Source organism: Anoplophora glabripennis, unplaced genomic scaffold (genome assembly GCF_000390285.2).
Source record: "Anoplophora glabripennis isolate ALB-LARVAE unplaced genomic scaffold, Agla_2.0 scaffold1023, whole genome shotgun sequence".
Taxonomy (NCBI): Eukaryota; Metazoa; Arthropoda; class Insecta; order Coleoptera; family Cerambycidae; genus Anoplophora; species Anoplophora glabripennis.
The window spans coordinates 38,622-54,990 of NW_019417101.1; the positions used below are offsets into that span (position 1 = coordinate 38,622).

General features: G+C 31.8%; 1 protein-coding gene across 1 annotated transcript in view; it reads left to right on the forward strand.

Moving 5' to 3' along the window:
* The window catches only part of LOC108916195, a gene marked incomplete at its 5' end in the record, with an annotated part of 51,831 nt that extends 37,607 nt beyond the window's left edge, over positions 1-14,224 (forward strand). Inside the window, 2 exons of the mRNA XM_023455921.1 lie at positions 595-673; positions 13,936-14,224. Coding sequence (XP_023311689.1) covers positions 595-673; positions 13,936-14,224 — 368 coding nt within the window. The remainder of the gene's footprint in view (positions 1-594; positions 674-13,935) is intronic.
* Between the last annotated feature and the right edge of the window lie 2,145 nt (positions 14,225-16,369).

Here is a 16,369-nt window from a genome sequence, read left to right on the forward strand (position 1 = left end):
TGAACCATATACACTAACAGTAATCATGCTAATATGCATGCTAGTATCTATGTAAAGAGTTTATAATGGGCCAGACCGGTAATTTTTTATCATTACCTACCTATAATCCCTGAAATTAATAAGTCTTGTTAGCCTTTGCTATGAAAAAAAAATACCGTTACTATCCAAAAATGCTAGAATAATAGTCGTAGTGATAAGAATGAACAAAAATTGATTTAACTATCTCTCTCTTTTGGACGAAAAAAGTTCCAGGATAACATAAAATGTTGAACTATTTCGATATAAGGATCTTATAGTGTAATATACTATTAATAGATTTTCAACAACTAGAAGTATTGATATGAATGTTTTAGTATATCTGAACTTGACGTCAATTTAAAAACAAAAATATTTTAGTGGTAAGCTAATTCAAATAAATTGAAAATTTTTCCAACAATCCTATTTATATATTTATAGAATCTTCAGAATTTTCTTCTATCTATTTAAACTAAACTTGATTACCTTTAAAATAAAATAATAATACAGTTAAATTGTTTTATATAAGTAAACTCTTTTTTAATTTCCAGGAATTACAAGACATAAATTTTCCGGAAGTGCCAAACTCTTCTGACTACAAAAATGACATTTCTAATCGAAAAGTTAGCAAATTACGAGCAATAAGTCATCAAATAAGGTAATTGTTAGAATTTTATATAAAGTGACATTATTTTAACACAAAATATGAGGTAGATATTCTACAGAAATTTACAGAATTGCAGAAACTAATGAAAGTGTTTTAATTGTATTATCAAAATTAGAAGTATTTAATATATGAATCGAATACCCATATCTAAATCACTCAAAAGGTTAAAATATATTCATTTATTTTTCATTTATATTATTTCCGGTTTTTGAGCCACACCATTCTATTTAAAATATCCTAAAAATTTTTTAATTTTTCGGTAGAAAATTTTAAACTCAGACATTGTTGGGACAATTATTTGTAGAGAGTTCAACTATACAGGATGTTCCAATTATAACTTCACACCTGGAAAATATCGGAATTAAAAAAAATGAGACGTCGATTTTCTTTTCAAAGGGGCCACGTCTTGGAAGCTACCCCTTAGGTTGGGGTGGAAATACCCTTTAAATATACTTTACATGGCACCCTATGTTGAGTGACACTCCATTTTAAAGTTTTTTCAATTCTGCTCACGAGGACGTTCAACTTTTTAAATTTTGGTTAGGACATGACCATAAAATCATCACTTAAAGAATACGACTAAGTATCAAGAATAAGACAAAGTAACAAGAATTATTTTATTTTATTAAGTGTTCATATTAGTTTCCCTCCGCTTCCATACAATAATAAAATCTTTGCTCCGCTTCCGATTGAACATTTCGAAGCATTTCCGGCGTTATCTGACAACATTCTTCAACAATTCGCCGACGAAGCTCCTCATGTGAGTTCGGTCTTGTTGCATAAATTTTCGACTTTAAGTGTCCCATAGAAAAAAGTCAAAGGGCGTTAGATCTGGCGATCTGGCGATCTGGGAGGCCACTCAATTGAACATCTGCGTCCTATCCAGTGATTTGGAAAGTTCTGATTAAGAAAATCACGCACAGCTACGACATAATGTGATGGAACACCATCCTGCTGAAATCACAAATTTTCTTCTGACAAATCGTTGTCATTTTCTAATACTTCCACAATCATCGGGTAGATATTCGTTTTCTGTAGATTCAGATACATGTTTTTATCCATATTTCCCAGCAGAAAGAAAAGCCCTATGAGGTGATCTCCCAGTATACCCGCCAAACATTCAATTTCCTCGGATGCTGCGTATGAGTTTCATGTAAAATGCTTGGATTTTCGTCACTCCAGTAGCGGTAATTATGACGGTTGACTCGACTATCCAATTGGAACTTACATTCATCGAAAAAACAGATTGAGTACAAAAAAATTGGATTCCTTCGAGGACGATCACTCATTTCTTCACAGAACTGCAAACAGCAATCAGGATTGTCTTCATTAATTTCCACCATTTCCATACCAAAATACCAAAACCATTTTGTATGGGTGATACTTATGAATTTTTAAGATTTGTCGACAACTAGATACAGGACTTCCTGAAATACTTGCTAGTTTCCCCAGACTCAAATTTGGTTCCATTGCAATATGACCCAGAACAGCTATCTGATTACATACGACCTGTTCACGTTGATGCTTTCTGTTTGCAACCGATCAAGTTTCCGAAAATTTATGCACCAAATTCAGGATGTACCGATGCGAAGTGTTTTTGTCAGGATGACTATCATTAAAAATCTGTGCTGCCTGCCGTGCACAGTCATTATTCTTGTAAAACAAACTAATTATTTTTACTTTTTCAAAGATTATATATACCATCTTCACGAATTGGAATTCAATCGATTTTGTCATGATTTTACGAGATATTGTTTCAACAAGACAAGACGACGTTTAAAGTAAGACAGGTAAAAAGGTTGAACTGATAGAGTAAGTTTTTGTATTGACAGATGATAAACGAAAAATCTAAACAAATTTTTTTATCGAGAAATTATAAATACGCCCGAAATGCTTCGAAATGTTCGTTCGGAAGTGGAGCAAAAATTTTATTATTGTATGGAAGCGGAGGGAAACCAATTTGAATAAAATAACATTCTTTCATTCAATGATATTTATTTTCATTGATATGTGATGATTTTTTTGTTATAACCAAACCAAAATTTAAAAAGTCGTATGCCGTCATGAGCAGAATTGAAAAAGCTTTAAAATGAGGTGACACTCAACATAAGGTGCCACTTAAAGTTTAAGGGTATTTTACGCCTCTGCCTAAGGGGTAGCTTTCTAAATACCAAAATTGTCATGTGTCCTCCTTGAAATGAAAATCGAAGGTTTTTTGTTTTTTTTTTTAATTCCGATATTTTCTAGGTGGAAAGTTTTAATTGGAACACCCTATATAGTCGTATTAGCTGTGGCACCTACCAGGATGAAGGAACAACATTCAATTTTGTTTTTTTTTATGGACGCCATATTGGATTTTCGCATTTCGGCATTATTTATTTTTACAAAGAGTGCTTTGAAAACGAAACTTCCAACTATGTATTACTTTAAATGAAATTTCAGCTTAGTTTAATTCTCATTAACAATGTCAAAGCTCAAATTTTAACATGAAGCAAAGCTAGATATTTTTGAAATTAATTAAACAGGAAAGCTTGAATCATCAAAAATTTCGTTTGAATAATAAATGGATGTTTCAAAACACTATCTCTAAATTGAATACAACAACTGTATATTTCGTAAGAAACGAAGATTCAAACTATATCTTATAATACGTCACGTGATAAAAAAATACGCGGAATTCAAAAATGCAAAGCGTTTTACACAAAAAAGTGTCCTAATAACGTTAGAGATACTTTTTTCGCTTTCAATTAAAGAATAAAAACGAAAAAGTCAAAATTTTCAATTTTATTGATAACTTCGAAATAAAAAAGGTAGTTCAAAAGTGTATCTTTGGCAAATTATTCGTCATCATATTCCGCAACATTGCATCTCGTTATTTTATTGATTTTAAAACAAACTTTTAATGAAGTAAACAATATTTGTGTATTGTTTAAGTTGTCATATCTTAGAAACCACTAAAAAAAGGAAAGACTTTTTAGTATCTAAACAAAGAAACGTTATTACTGCATATTATACAATTTCATATGAAAAATTTAAGAAAATTTGAGAGTATGGGCACCCTGTGCAAAATGTTATGATTCGAATACTATTTTTTGTATGAAATAAACTTACCTAAAATCTATCTATATTTTTTATGAAAACCTGGCTCGCCATTGATTTTGAAATTTATATGAATAATTAAATGACCAATAGGTACATATTTTTTTATCTAGTATTACATACAGGGTGGACCATTAGTGTGAGAAAGTAAAATAACTCCCTTGTTACTCATAATACAGAAAAAAAGTTTATATAAACCGAATCAAGAAACCTTTACTACAAAATTAATTTGATACATACAGCGTGATGAGTAAAAACGGGACATGCCAAATATTAAATTTTTTAAATGGAATACCCTGTATATTTTTAAACATATGGATTTCCGAGAAAATTCTATATATGGCAATATAAACAGTTTATCATTTTAGTGCGGGGATGCCAAGTTATGTAGAAAATTCTTCGAATTTTGGAAAAAACATGACTTCGAAGAAGTTATATTAACTTTCACTTTAAGCTTCACTTTCACTTTCTAAAATTTTTCAAATGGAACACCCTGTATTTTATTGTTCTATTTTATTCACATATCGGTCCACTTCAACTTTTATTGAGCATGATCTAATCTAAAATTATTAATTTTTAAGATATAGCTACATTTCTGAAAAAAATTAATTTTTATTATTTTATAAAATACCACAAATAAATATTAACCAATAAAATTAACTCAAAATGGAAAGATAAATTGTGAACTGACAAGTTGACACAATGTGACATTTTTTTCCAAAGCCATTTCGTCCGACCGAAACTAATAAAAATTAGGTTTTTCCAGAAATGTTGCTATATCTTAAAAACTAACAACTTTAGGTTTAGAACATACTTAATAAAAGTTGAAGTGGACTGATATGTGAATAAAATAGAACAATAAAATACAGGGTGTTCCATTTGAAAAATTTAAGAAAATCAAGTTTGAACTTTTTTAAAATGATCGTATTATAAAAAATGCCCTGTATAAAATAGCGATATTAGCCTAACATTTGCCTATAACTCTGTCAAATATTTTGCTCCAAGTGTTAGTAGTAGAAAGTTAATATTCTAATACAACTTCTTCGGCTTCGCACGGATGGACATTTATTTTAAACATTTTGGGATATAAAAAATATAGCCTATGTTACTCAGGGAAAATGTAACATTCTAATGGTGAAAGAATTATCGAAATCCGTCCAGTAGTTTTTGAGATTATTCGTAACAAACATACATACATACAAAAATACAAATCTTTCCTCTTTATAATATTAGTATAGATTTCCTCTTTATAATATTAGTATAGATAACAAGGGAGTTATTTTACTTTCTCATACTAATGGCCCACCCTGTATGTCTAAAATAAATTTAGTATTATACAGGGTGTCCTATAATTAATTGGACATTAGCTAATGGGTGATAGCGCTTGGGCCCAACATGCCATAGCAAAATGTTAGTTGTTTTCGTTCTACGGGGTGTTTTATTAACTTTTTTTCCAATTATTTTTTGAAATATCTTGAAAACTGATCAACGGATTTCGATGAAATTTGATGCCGTGTTATTACTCAGCATGCTTAATACGAAAATGGTATAAATTTCATCATTGCCACTAGATGACGCCACTTACAGCAACGTTAGTCCATTATCATGGCCATAAATTTTTCTTCCCTGTATGTAGATTCTCGAACAAATATAAAGAAATGGCATTAAATTTCACACAAAAGAAAAGGTATATTAATTTCAAGTAAAAAAAGTAGACCGTTTTCGGATTAAATATAATTTTTCAATGAGATGCATAAGTCTGTATTTACTTTGTGCAAAGTATGTTTTGGTATTAAACACAACAACAATGTATTGTAGTAATTGGTGAACATTTTCAACATTTATTGTAATTTGTTGCTGTTTTGTTTCCAAGATTATTGTAGATTAATTTAATTTAGAACAATCTTTTCGATCATTATTTTGTCAATCATTTAATTTTATTTAATTACTTTTTACTTTTCCTTTTACTTAATTACTTTGTAAAAGTATTAATAAAAATATATATTTTTTCGATCATTTTACATTTTTATTTTGACATACAGTTTTTCTTTATTTAATCATCTCATTGAAAAATTACGTTTAATTCGGAAACGGTCTACTTTTTTTTTCTTTAAAGAAGTTCTCTCGTTTGTGTAAAATTGAATGCTATTTCTTTATTGTTATGTTGTTCGAGAATGTACATACCAGGCGGACAAAAAAGTTATGGCCATGTTAATGGACCAATGGTGCTGTAGGTGGTGTCATCTAGCGGCAATAGTGAAATTGATACCATTTTCGTATTACGCATGCTGAGTAATAACACGATATCAAATTTCATCGAAATCGGTTGAACAACTTTCAAGGTATTTCAAAAAATAATTGGATAGACTACATCATCGCGCAAGCAGTAACGTGAGCTAGATTTAATTACACACACAATTGTTTATTTTTGTTTTCGTTCACAATATTTATGACCATGAACTAGAAACCTCAACAGTGAGGTGTAATAAATAATATATGACAAAAAGACAGAAAAAAAGGAAAATTAAGTCTCATAGGCACGTCGTCTGTTATACAAACAGCTAATGTAACATATAAATATAATAGCTCTATTAAAATTTATTTACTGATGATATTTACATCAGCACAGTGAAATGTATCCACAAAGTGAAGCTTGTATACGCGTGCTGGTAAAGGGTGGTGCCTATTATGTATTTTAGGGAATGACTCCTAAACCAACATAGAAAATATTTGTGACGAAAAAATTTGCGAAATAAGAAATTAAAATAGCCATAGCCGGCCCTGAGATCCGGAAAAGAGTTCCATATAAGTGTAACAAATAGGTTGGCCCTTGGGTAGTTACGTACGGTGACCGTTGCCACTGTGGGCCAGGCGACCCGAAATCCTGGCCAAAAACCAAGTATGGAATTTGAACAAAATAAATTATTTATCATTTTGTAAACACTTCAGAATACAACAAATTGCACTTGTTTACAAGGTTAATATTACATTCAATAAAAGGTCTAATTAAGTGAATACTCTGTAGTAAATTTCATTCAATTCCGACAGGGCATTATGAAGAGATGACAGAAAATATATATTATTTTGTAAACTTTAACACCAAGTATCTCGAATACCGAGTCCCGCAGGAAAAAAGTTTATAGAACAAATTCTACTTATTTTTTGGTAATGAATCTGCAATTTCTGTATTTAAAATGAAATCACCCTGTATATGTGTGCGTGTGCTTTGAAATTTAAATTTTTTTGTTTGGAATGTTCGGCAAAGAATGAACAACTGAGTTAAGTTAATGAATTTGAATATAACTGCATTAGGGTAAATGGTATATATAGATTGATACTGAATTATGTAAACGGTAGGAAATGTAGAAGTATAAGATCGTTGATTGATTCTAAGATATAAATGCTTACATTTTTCAAAACATATCCAACAAACATAAATAGTATTTAGAATCCACGATTTCTGGCAAATAACGATGTTGAACTTTACTAAAATGCGTGAATGGTAAAATGTGCTCGAATTCTTGTAATATTGAGACCCACTTTTTTATAAGTTAATGTAAATGTAAATTTAGCAAATAAACATTTGTATATTTTCATAGATATTATAATGGACTCAGGATTTTCGGCGGCACCACTTACCGCGTCATTGCGCACGCGGAAGACCCTGGAAAACCCCCCGAGTAAGCATTTATAGCCAAATCTGTCAACGTATCTAAATTTTCACCGCCATATTTAACCCGCCATTTTGAATTTTGTAATTTTGACCAAAAATTCGTAATCAACGACCTCGAAAACCCCCAAGTAAGACTTTATAGTCCAATCGTTTGATATTTCGTATTTTGGCCAAGATTTCGAGTCGCGTGACCCATAGTCGTTGGAGTGGTGGCAGTTTATAGGTCCGCCCTGCGATAGTTGTTTTGAGTTGATTAGTTATTTTTCTGGATAAGTTAGGTTTGAGTATTATTTGTGGCTGGTTTAGTGGTGGTTACTTTTTGTTAGTAGGGTGAGTACATTCTAATCACCTGCAGGATTTTTGTTGGACCGATAAACTTTAGCAGTTCGCATTCTCGGTGTTAAGAATGATCTTTGCCCAGTTATGTCAATATAGTGAGTATAAGATTTATTAATTTGTTTGGTAGACCACGAAAACAAAAGTTTATTTATTTCAATGTATTTGACAATTTGGTTTGCTCGAATCGAAAGGTGTTGTGTTGCACATTAACAAGAGGTATAAATAAAAAAATTTAAATTTCAATCCAGATAATCGATTAAAAGGTTTTATTGCATAATGTAGGGAATACTAGAATACTTATTAAATTGTCTTTTATTTCAACTTAATTTAAATTTGATAAATAAATATACATACTGTCAGACTGTCTACTAAATATAAGAGGGCCACTCCTATGTATCTCACTTAATACACGATGCACGTCAAAAATCTTTATATGTTTTTTGTTACATTTTTTGAGGCCTAGATGCTTGTAAAAACAAATCATAAAAAGTAATCATAAAAAAAAACAAAAAAGTATCGAAAGTTTAGAGCCGTCTAACGTTTTTATTTTTATGATTGCAATAGCACGTTCTCGAGTGTTACTGAAAAACTTGCCTGTTCTCGAGCCCGTCTTTCAACGTTGGAAAATGTTTCTCTTTGGGGGATTACACAATTTGGAAATCTTCTCCGATATTCTTCAACACTTCTTGTGTAATTTCCTTTACAGAAACCTAAACTAGAGAACGCATTAAGCTATGATTTGTTAGAGCTATAGGCGACGCAAAGCAGACAGTTAGTTGTGCGCATCGGACTTACGTTGGAATATAGAACACAAGAAGATGCGTAACTGGTTTGTTAGATTCTGCTCAGGTGGACTCACGTAGGCAGAAAATTATGTGCATCGTCGGTTCAGTCGAAATCAAATTTTATTTGTTCAACGCAGTCGTTCAATTGAGGTCACAGCGTACAGCGTTTATTTTTAACGAATTTTAAAATGGCAACCAACTTATCACCAGAGGAATACGAGAAATTGATCGATCTCGTACGTGAACATCTCCCATGGTATACCGTCCTTCGATCTTCACTTTTATTTTGACAACGACAGCTAATTAAATTCAAAAGAAGATCTTCTTCTTGTTCTTCTTCCTCAATAAGTATTGTCAGCAAAAAGTATTCGCCATTGTCATAATAAAAATAAATTTTGCCAAAATAATAATAAATATTTTCGTCGGCACTTACCAGCATACAATCACAAGCACTAAGTCTAACAAAACACCGCCCTTCAAAGCCGATAAAGTTGAACTCTATAAACTCTGCTAACCGCGTATGTCATCTGCGACGCATAGCTCCCGTCACATCGCGGTCCGTTCTGGGCTGAGCTGATCACGGTCTTTTAGAAAATCAGTGGCATTTGGCAATCGTACACAATCCTGCTCACGCTCTTCTTGTATAGTTGAGGTATTGTTTTAGTAGTTAAAAAAATGAAATGGAAGAGGAAACTCGTCTCGACTGCATCGCAGTCTCCCGAAATTCTTTGGAAAAGATCGGTGGAGAACGCGATGTGAGCGCGATGAGCTCGGGAACGTCTAGTGCGAATGCATACATTAGAAAACATGGGAGGAAACTCCACCGCCATTGTCATAATAAAAATAAATTTTGCCCAATTAATAATAAATATTTTCGTCTGCATTTACCAGCATACAATCACAAGCACTAAATCTACTGAAACACTCCCCCTTCAAAACCGATAAAGTTGAACGCTAAAGATTCTGGTAACCGCATATGTCGTCTGCGACGCACAGTTTTAACAAAGCTTTATGCGTTCTGTGCTTAATAGCATGTCAACTGGTTCGCTAAATGAAAACTTCCCTGCCATTTTCAAAACACTCAGCAAACAATTACTAATATAAATGATTTTTTCCTGATCGTCAAGTTTGTTGTTTGTTTGTTTGTTTGTCATAGCCAACTTTTGAATTTTCGATGATTTTAAATAACAGCTACAATATGTATTATTCGAGTTTTTCTTGAAAACGACGAAGTTTGTTTGAAAACTTACAAGAGTAAGAAAAGTTTTAGAATTAAATTCCCCATAAAATAAAATAACTTTTTAAGTCCGTCAACCCCTTTGAAATGCTTAAATTGAACTCTACTTACTGTTGATGATTAATACTCGTGGTACACTTAAAGCTTGTACCAAATTTGATTTTGCTAAGGCCAAATATATATTACTAAGATATTGATTATTTTCGAAATTTGAAACCCAACTTTCAAGGACTTTTCAGGGATGCAGCTTAGTATAAACGTAAGTTGCGTTAAATCACCATATTTTGGGTGCGAAACACCCTGCATATCGCAGTTTCTTTTTCAATGTTGCCGAAGCTAGTAGAAAAGAAAATAGAATATTTTTTTATTCTGAATTTAAAAAGTCTCTAATTTGCCCCATTACACCTACCGTCATTCACCACTACAATATATTTTCGCCAATAAATTGTTTCAAGGTTATCAAATTATTTAAAAGAAATAAACATTTTCTAACAATTGTTCAAAATAGTTGAATGCGCAGCATAACCCTACTTCTTATTCCCTGAGAAACACGAAGAAATTCAAATTCTTTATCACTTAGCATGTTAGTGGCCAAATATACTCTTTCTAATAATTCCTCCCGGGTTACAAAAATAATTTTTGAATGGTCCCATATGCCCCATATATTGTAATCTTGAGGATTAAGATCAGGCAGACGAGATGGTCAGATTGTAGGACGTTGTCCAATCTACCTCTCTGGAAAGTATTCATCCAACCTTTTCTTATGTCCCTACTGTTATGAGCTGGACCCTCATCGATCTTCAAAATACATGTTTCTTCTAATACATTGGCAGGTGCGTCTTTCAAGAAATTTTCAAATTATTTTGTAAAAAAAATTAAATGTTGATTCACTTGTGCTGGAAATTATTACACCGTACTACTTTCAGATTATTATTAGCCGAGCAGGTGTATTATGAAAATTAATTAGCTTATTTTTGTTAAAAGTCGCCTTATCAGCTCAGTGAATCGATGGAAACGTTTTCATTGTTCATTTTCCACCTAGACAATTCTGTCCTAGGTAGAAAATGATGGGTTTTTTAACTCTGATCCCTTTCCTTTAGACTTTGACTATTCGTGTTATCCAAAATGAAAAGCTGGCATTAGTTTTTATATGCATCACTTACTAATTTGTCATTGTGTATTGTTGCTAGTGGAATATTAGTAGCTCTTAACAGTACGTAGAGTTGGATCGTTTTCGAATTGGTTGCACCTTCAAAATTATTGATGCAGATTTCGAAAAAAAACATTTTTTGTCAGTCGTCTATGGACATCTAACGCCTCTTTCACATTGTTTTGCCGGTCGGTAGCCGACCGTCAGACTTGACGGCGACGTTTCTGTGCGTAAAGCTCTATTTAACTATGTGTAATTTAAAATTTTAGTAGTTGTTTTGCCGATTGTTTTAAATACCGATCGGCAAAATAACGTCCGTGTGAAAGAGGCGTAATGTTGGTAACCTTTTTGTGCCGCTGGCGCTTTACCGTTACAAAATCTGATGTCGACATTTGAAAATATTGACACGAGAGCCCTCTTTTTTAGGACAACCCTCACTAAATTTTATAAATAGTTTTATACTGTTCATTAGCATTTAATAAGAGTTCAACATAGATTCATAATTCTACGTCAACTAGGTTTGAAAATATTTAGAGAAAAGCATTTCTTGGAGCTCCCTTCTTGTAGAAAGCATTTTTCGAACCATGCTTATGGGAAAAACGTATTATTGGTTTTAGGAATAGTATCTGCTGGTAAATAATAGCACACTAATTTGGAGAAGTTCCGGCCAGTAGCAACATTCTCACATAAATTTATTTTTTCCTTATCTGATAGTTAAGAAATAGTTATTTACGTTACAAGGCCGGGAAATAGTATATTAAAGTACAAGTCTAGATGTTTACGGAGGAATTTCTAGACGAGTACTTTAATGACATTTCACGGCCGTGTATCGTACAACGTTTTATTTCATACTGTATTGTATTAAAAATGAAATTTTAATGTTTTATTTTACATAACCTGCCTGTATGTAGGTGTTAGCGTGGTTTCCATTCTTGTTTTATCGCATAGCTTTTGATTTAGCTTAGTGATCTAAAAACAAAAATAACAAATTTGACAGTTTGTCATCCCGTGCGTATTTTGTGATAATTTTCGTAAAAAATGAAACAAATCGAGCTAAAATGTGCTGAAGCAACCAGTAAATTGGTGCCTACGAAGTCTTCTGCTCGTTATGAGAAGGAATACCAGCTCTTCAACGTGTTTTTTTAAAGCAGTCCGGGAAGTAAAAATTTTCCGGACTCAGTACTGTAATGAGTTATTTCCCGGACTTAAATGAGTCCGGGAAATAACTCATTACAGTACAGTATGAAATAAATAACCTTTAACAATTTTACAATACATTTTTCAATTTTCTCATCGGACGTGATATATTAAAATAAATGTTTTCTTTGTAATCCTAATAGGTAAATTGAAATTGAATTACAACAATTAAAAATAACTGATAATAAAATAAACATATCAAAAGTACAAATACTAACAAAAAATATACAGGTATTCAGGTATTTTCTAAGCCTTTGTCATAACTTTAAAAAGTTGTTCTTTAGGTCATTTTGAACCAAAAAATATTTTCTTTACTCCAGTCGAATTAAATCACAATACCAGAAAACTTGAAAAAATTATTAGTAGACATTTTTTGCACTTTATTACGGAGAAGGATATGTAGAATGATAATATCAAAACAGTAACTCGAAAGAACTGACGCTAAGTTGGCAAATTGCAAATAACTGGCAAGTATACGTTTTTTTTTTCGCTTTTTTTACTGCCCACGAAATTCCTTCTCTCACGTGCAGGCCGTTCATTAAAGTTAACTTTTACTGCTGCTAGCGCGTTTATTTCATGAACTATCAATGTAAAATTTTTTGAAAATAAAAGTTTAACTTTTCTTTAATTGTCTCTAAAATCCCAGTTCAATACGTCCAATAGTTAATTAAGAATTAACGTTATAAAACAAAAGTTATCTTGGGAACAAAGAGGCATCGGTGATTTCTCTTTTTTAATAAACTCCATTTAATGCAAAAAGAGTGAATTCCCGAGAAGCTTTTGCTTGACCCTGGGACAATTTGTTTATAACGCTGATTTACGCGTCCTACTTTGTTAGTTGTAAAGTAAACTTAATATCAACTTTTTGAAATTCTTCTTTTTCGATACGTTTCTTTGGATCAATTAGAACTTATATCTACGATATTAACTTCTAAAATTAACGTTTAGTAATTAAACGTTGCAAAAAAACGAACGAAATTAAGTAACAAATAGCTGGAGCATCGATTTTACGGTCAAATGAATCGGCCTTTGGCATATATTTGAATTGACCGTCTGTTCCATAAATATCATCAACATCCATCGCTTTTTGCAATAATAATGTGAAATTTTCCAAAACTGATATTTCCGCGTTCGACCTTTATTTTACAGTTAACAAATTAATGAAAAATTACTCTAGAATGATAGGTAATTTAGTTGCCTACAACGTAAAATAATATGCCGATAGGCCACCTAGATTTACGTGTGCAGTAAAAAAAGTGAAAGAACACATAAATTTGCCACTTATTTGCAATATGCCAACGTCACTTCTTTCGAGTTACTTTTTTGATATTATCATTCTACATGTCATAAACTGCAAAAAAATGTCTACTAATAATTTTTTCACTTGTAAACTCTAATTCGACTTAATGAATCAACAAATCTAAATCCGATGTTGAATTTGAAAAAGTACATTTAGGAAATTTTAAAATTTTTATCAAATATCACCTGTATCAATATTATGACTGAAACGCACTTACCAATTTCCCAAAATATTCAGTGGAGTTGAAATATTCGTATTCTCAATTAGTATCTCCGCAACTGGTTGACATATTGGTAAACTTCGGAGATATTTGGCTAAACGTGATATTATTTGAAACTTCAACACTCTGTATTTCTTAAAACTGTGGTTTTAGACTTTTGGTTTATTAAGGATTTTTATAAAATATAAAATGACCCGAGGAACAATCTCATCAAGTTATCACAATTAAAAAACACCTTGTATCACTATTTTAGGTTTCTCAGAAGGCTAGAACTTGGTTTAAAGAAGAAAGAGAGACCGCTTAGTCCTTCAGAAAGTTTTGAAAGTGAAGAGGAATCCCCAAGAGCTACGTCCCCATTACTACAACACACAAAAGGACCAAAAGTAGAAATACTCAAGAGTAGTAGTATTAGTAAATTACAAAAAAGTAATATAAACTCAACCAAAAATTATAAAAGAGGCAGACACAAATCAGGCGAACTTTTATTGCCGCAAGAAATGTTTTTGAAAGTAACCACTTCTGGAAATATATTTTCAGATTAATTCTAATAAGTTTAATAATATTGATAGCTAATATATACTCATATTGAAAACTTACTAATACAATTCTAATCATCGAACAATCATAAATATAAGCGCAATATTGTAAAGTGATCGGAGCTTTTTTAAATTGTTATAAGGATTTATTCTCCGTGCTCAATGACTCATTGATGCATATTGTTAATAGTTCCACATCGATTCTTAGCCCTGGACCTACTAATTAAAATGAGCCTTAACAAATAAACATTTTAAGTAATTACTATTACTTACAATTTCTATATAAGTGCCTATGTCTTGTGTAAAAGAATATATTTCAAATCTGAAAAGAATACGTATAAACATTTTTAAAAATAACGATATACAGATTTTCTTTATTTTTTTTTTTATTTTCACGAAATAACTTTGGAACTTTCAAAGGAAGATCAGACAAAAACTTATACCTATTTATAAGAAGAATCAATTATTTTTGTTCTTATTATTTTGTTCGTTAAACGTTGAATTTTTCAATTTCACTTAAATTTAGAATCAGAATTTCTATTTTAAAAATATATAATTTGCTCTCTGCTCTTGCATTTCTAATTTATTTTAAAGTTAAATAAGTTGATTTTTTTTTAAATCTTATCAAATGAAGTCAAACACGTTTTTATACCAAAAATCTAGGTATGTACAACATATCCAACACCAATAAAACACACTGTTTAACTTCTGTTAGAATTTTTGAGCGACAACCTTCCTCTCGGCAACTTCCATACCGAAGAGACGAAACCTAATTTAAAGAAAGCGCATGTAGGCAGCCTCAAAGCAAAGTAAATTTTACTATCTCTATATTCTCTATACTCTTGTTACTTACTATGCTCATGTTGTCGGTCGCCTTATTCTTGTCATTCATCTTCTTGATTCCCGATCGCACTAAATTACGTCACGAATTAGCGCGGCAATAAACACCCCTTAAAACATTTATTTAGCACATCAAGCTTTAGAAATTAATTTTAAATTAACAGCCTAAGAAATTTCTTATATTTTCAATACGCGTTTATATACAAAAAATGTCTAAAAAATAAGATGAATATGTTTAAAAAATAAAAAATCTTTATTTATGCTTCCAAATCAATTTCGTCGCCTTCAATGTAATCCCCACCCGATACAGTGCACTTATCCCAACGTTTTTTCCAACTCTCGAAACAGTCTAAAAAGTCCTTTTCCGGTATCAATGCTCTCGTCGATTCAGCTTTGATTTCCTCAATCGAGTCGAAACGGTATCCACGGAGTGGTCTTTTGAGTTTAGGGAATAGCCAGAAGTCACTCGGTCCTAAATCAGGCGAATACGGTAGTTGCGGAACAATACGAGTTGAATTTTTGGAGAAATTTTCTTGAATTATTATCAATGCTGTGCGAAACAGTGCATTATCATGATGCAAAAACCAATAATTATCTGTCCATAATTCCAGCTTTTTGCGGCGAATAGCGTCACGCAAACGAAGCATAACACTCAAATAATATTGCTTGTTAACAGTTTGGTCGGTTGGAAGAGATTCACAGTGCACCACACCACGATAATTAAATAAAACTGCCAACATGGCCTTGATTTTTGAGTGACGTTGGCGTGGTTTTTCGGTCTTGGTTCACCTTTTGCACGATATTCAATCGATTGATCGGCTATTTCCGGGTCGTAAACGTAGATGCAAGTTTCTTCTCCAGTAATGACGCGTTTCATGACGTTTTGGTAGTCAGAAATCATTGTTTCACAGATGTTTGTCATATCGGTAAATCGGTGACTGCGTGACTTTTTTAGAATCAAATCAAAACGTGTTCAAATTTTATATGGGTACGTCGCTGATTGCGAGAGTTTTTTGCTAGAAGCCATCATAAAGCAGCAGCCGTAGACTCACCCCAAGCAAAAATTGTAACTATACCCATGGTCTTTATCAAGGGTGTCAGGTGTATTTTTATACTAATAGTATTTACACATACCATTTTTAACTTTTAATATAGATAATTATTAATTAGGTTAAATATCTTACTTACCTAGATTTTTGGTATAAAAAAAACCTGTTTAACAAATATAAAATATATTTTTTTATAAGTAAACATATAATTAAAATGTCCCTACAAAAGATGCAATAAATTCTTGTAATATTTAAAATGTAT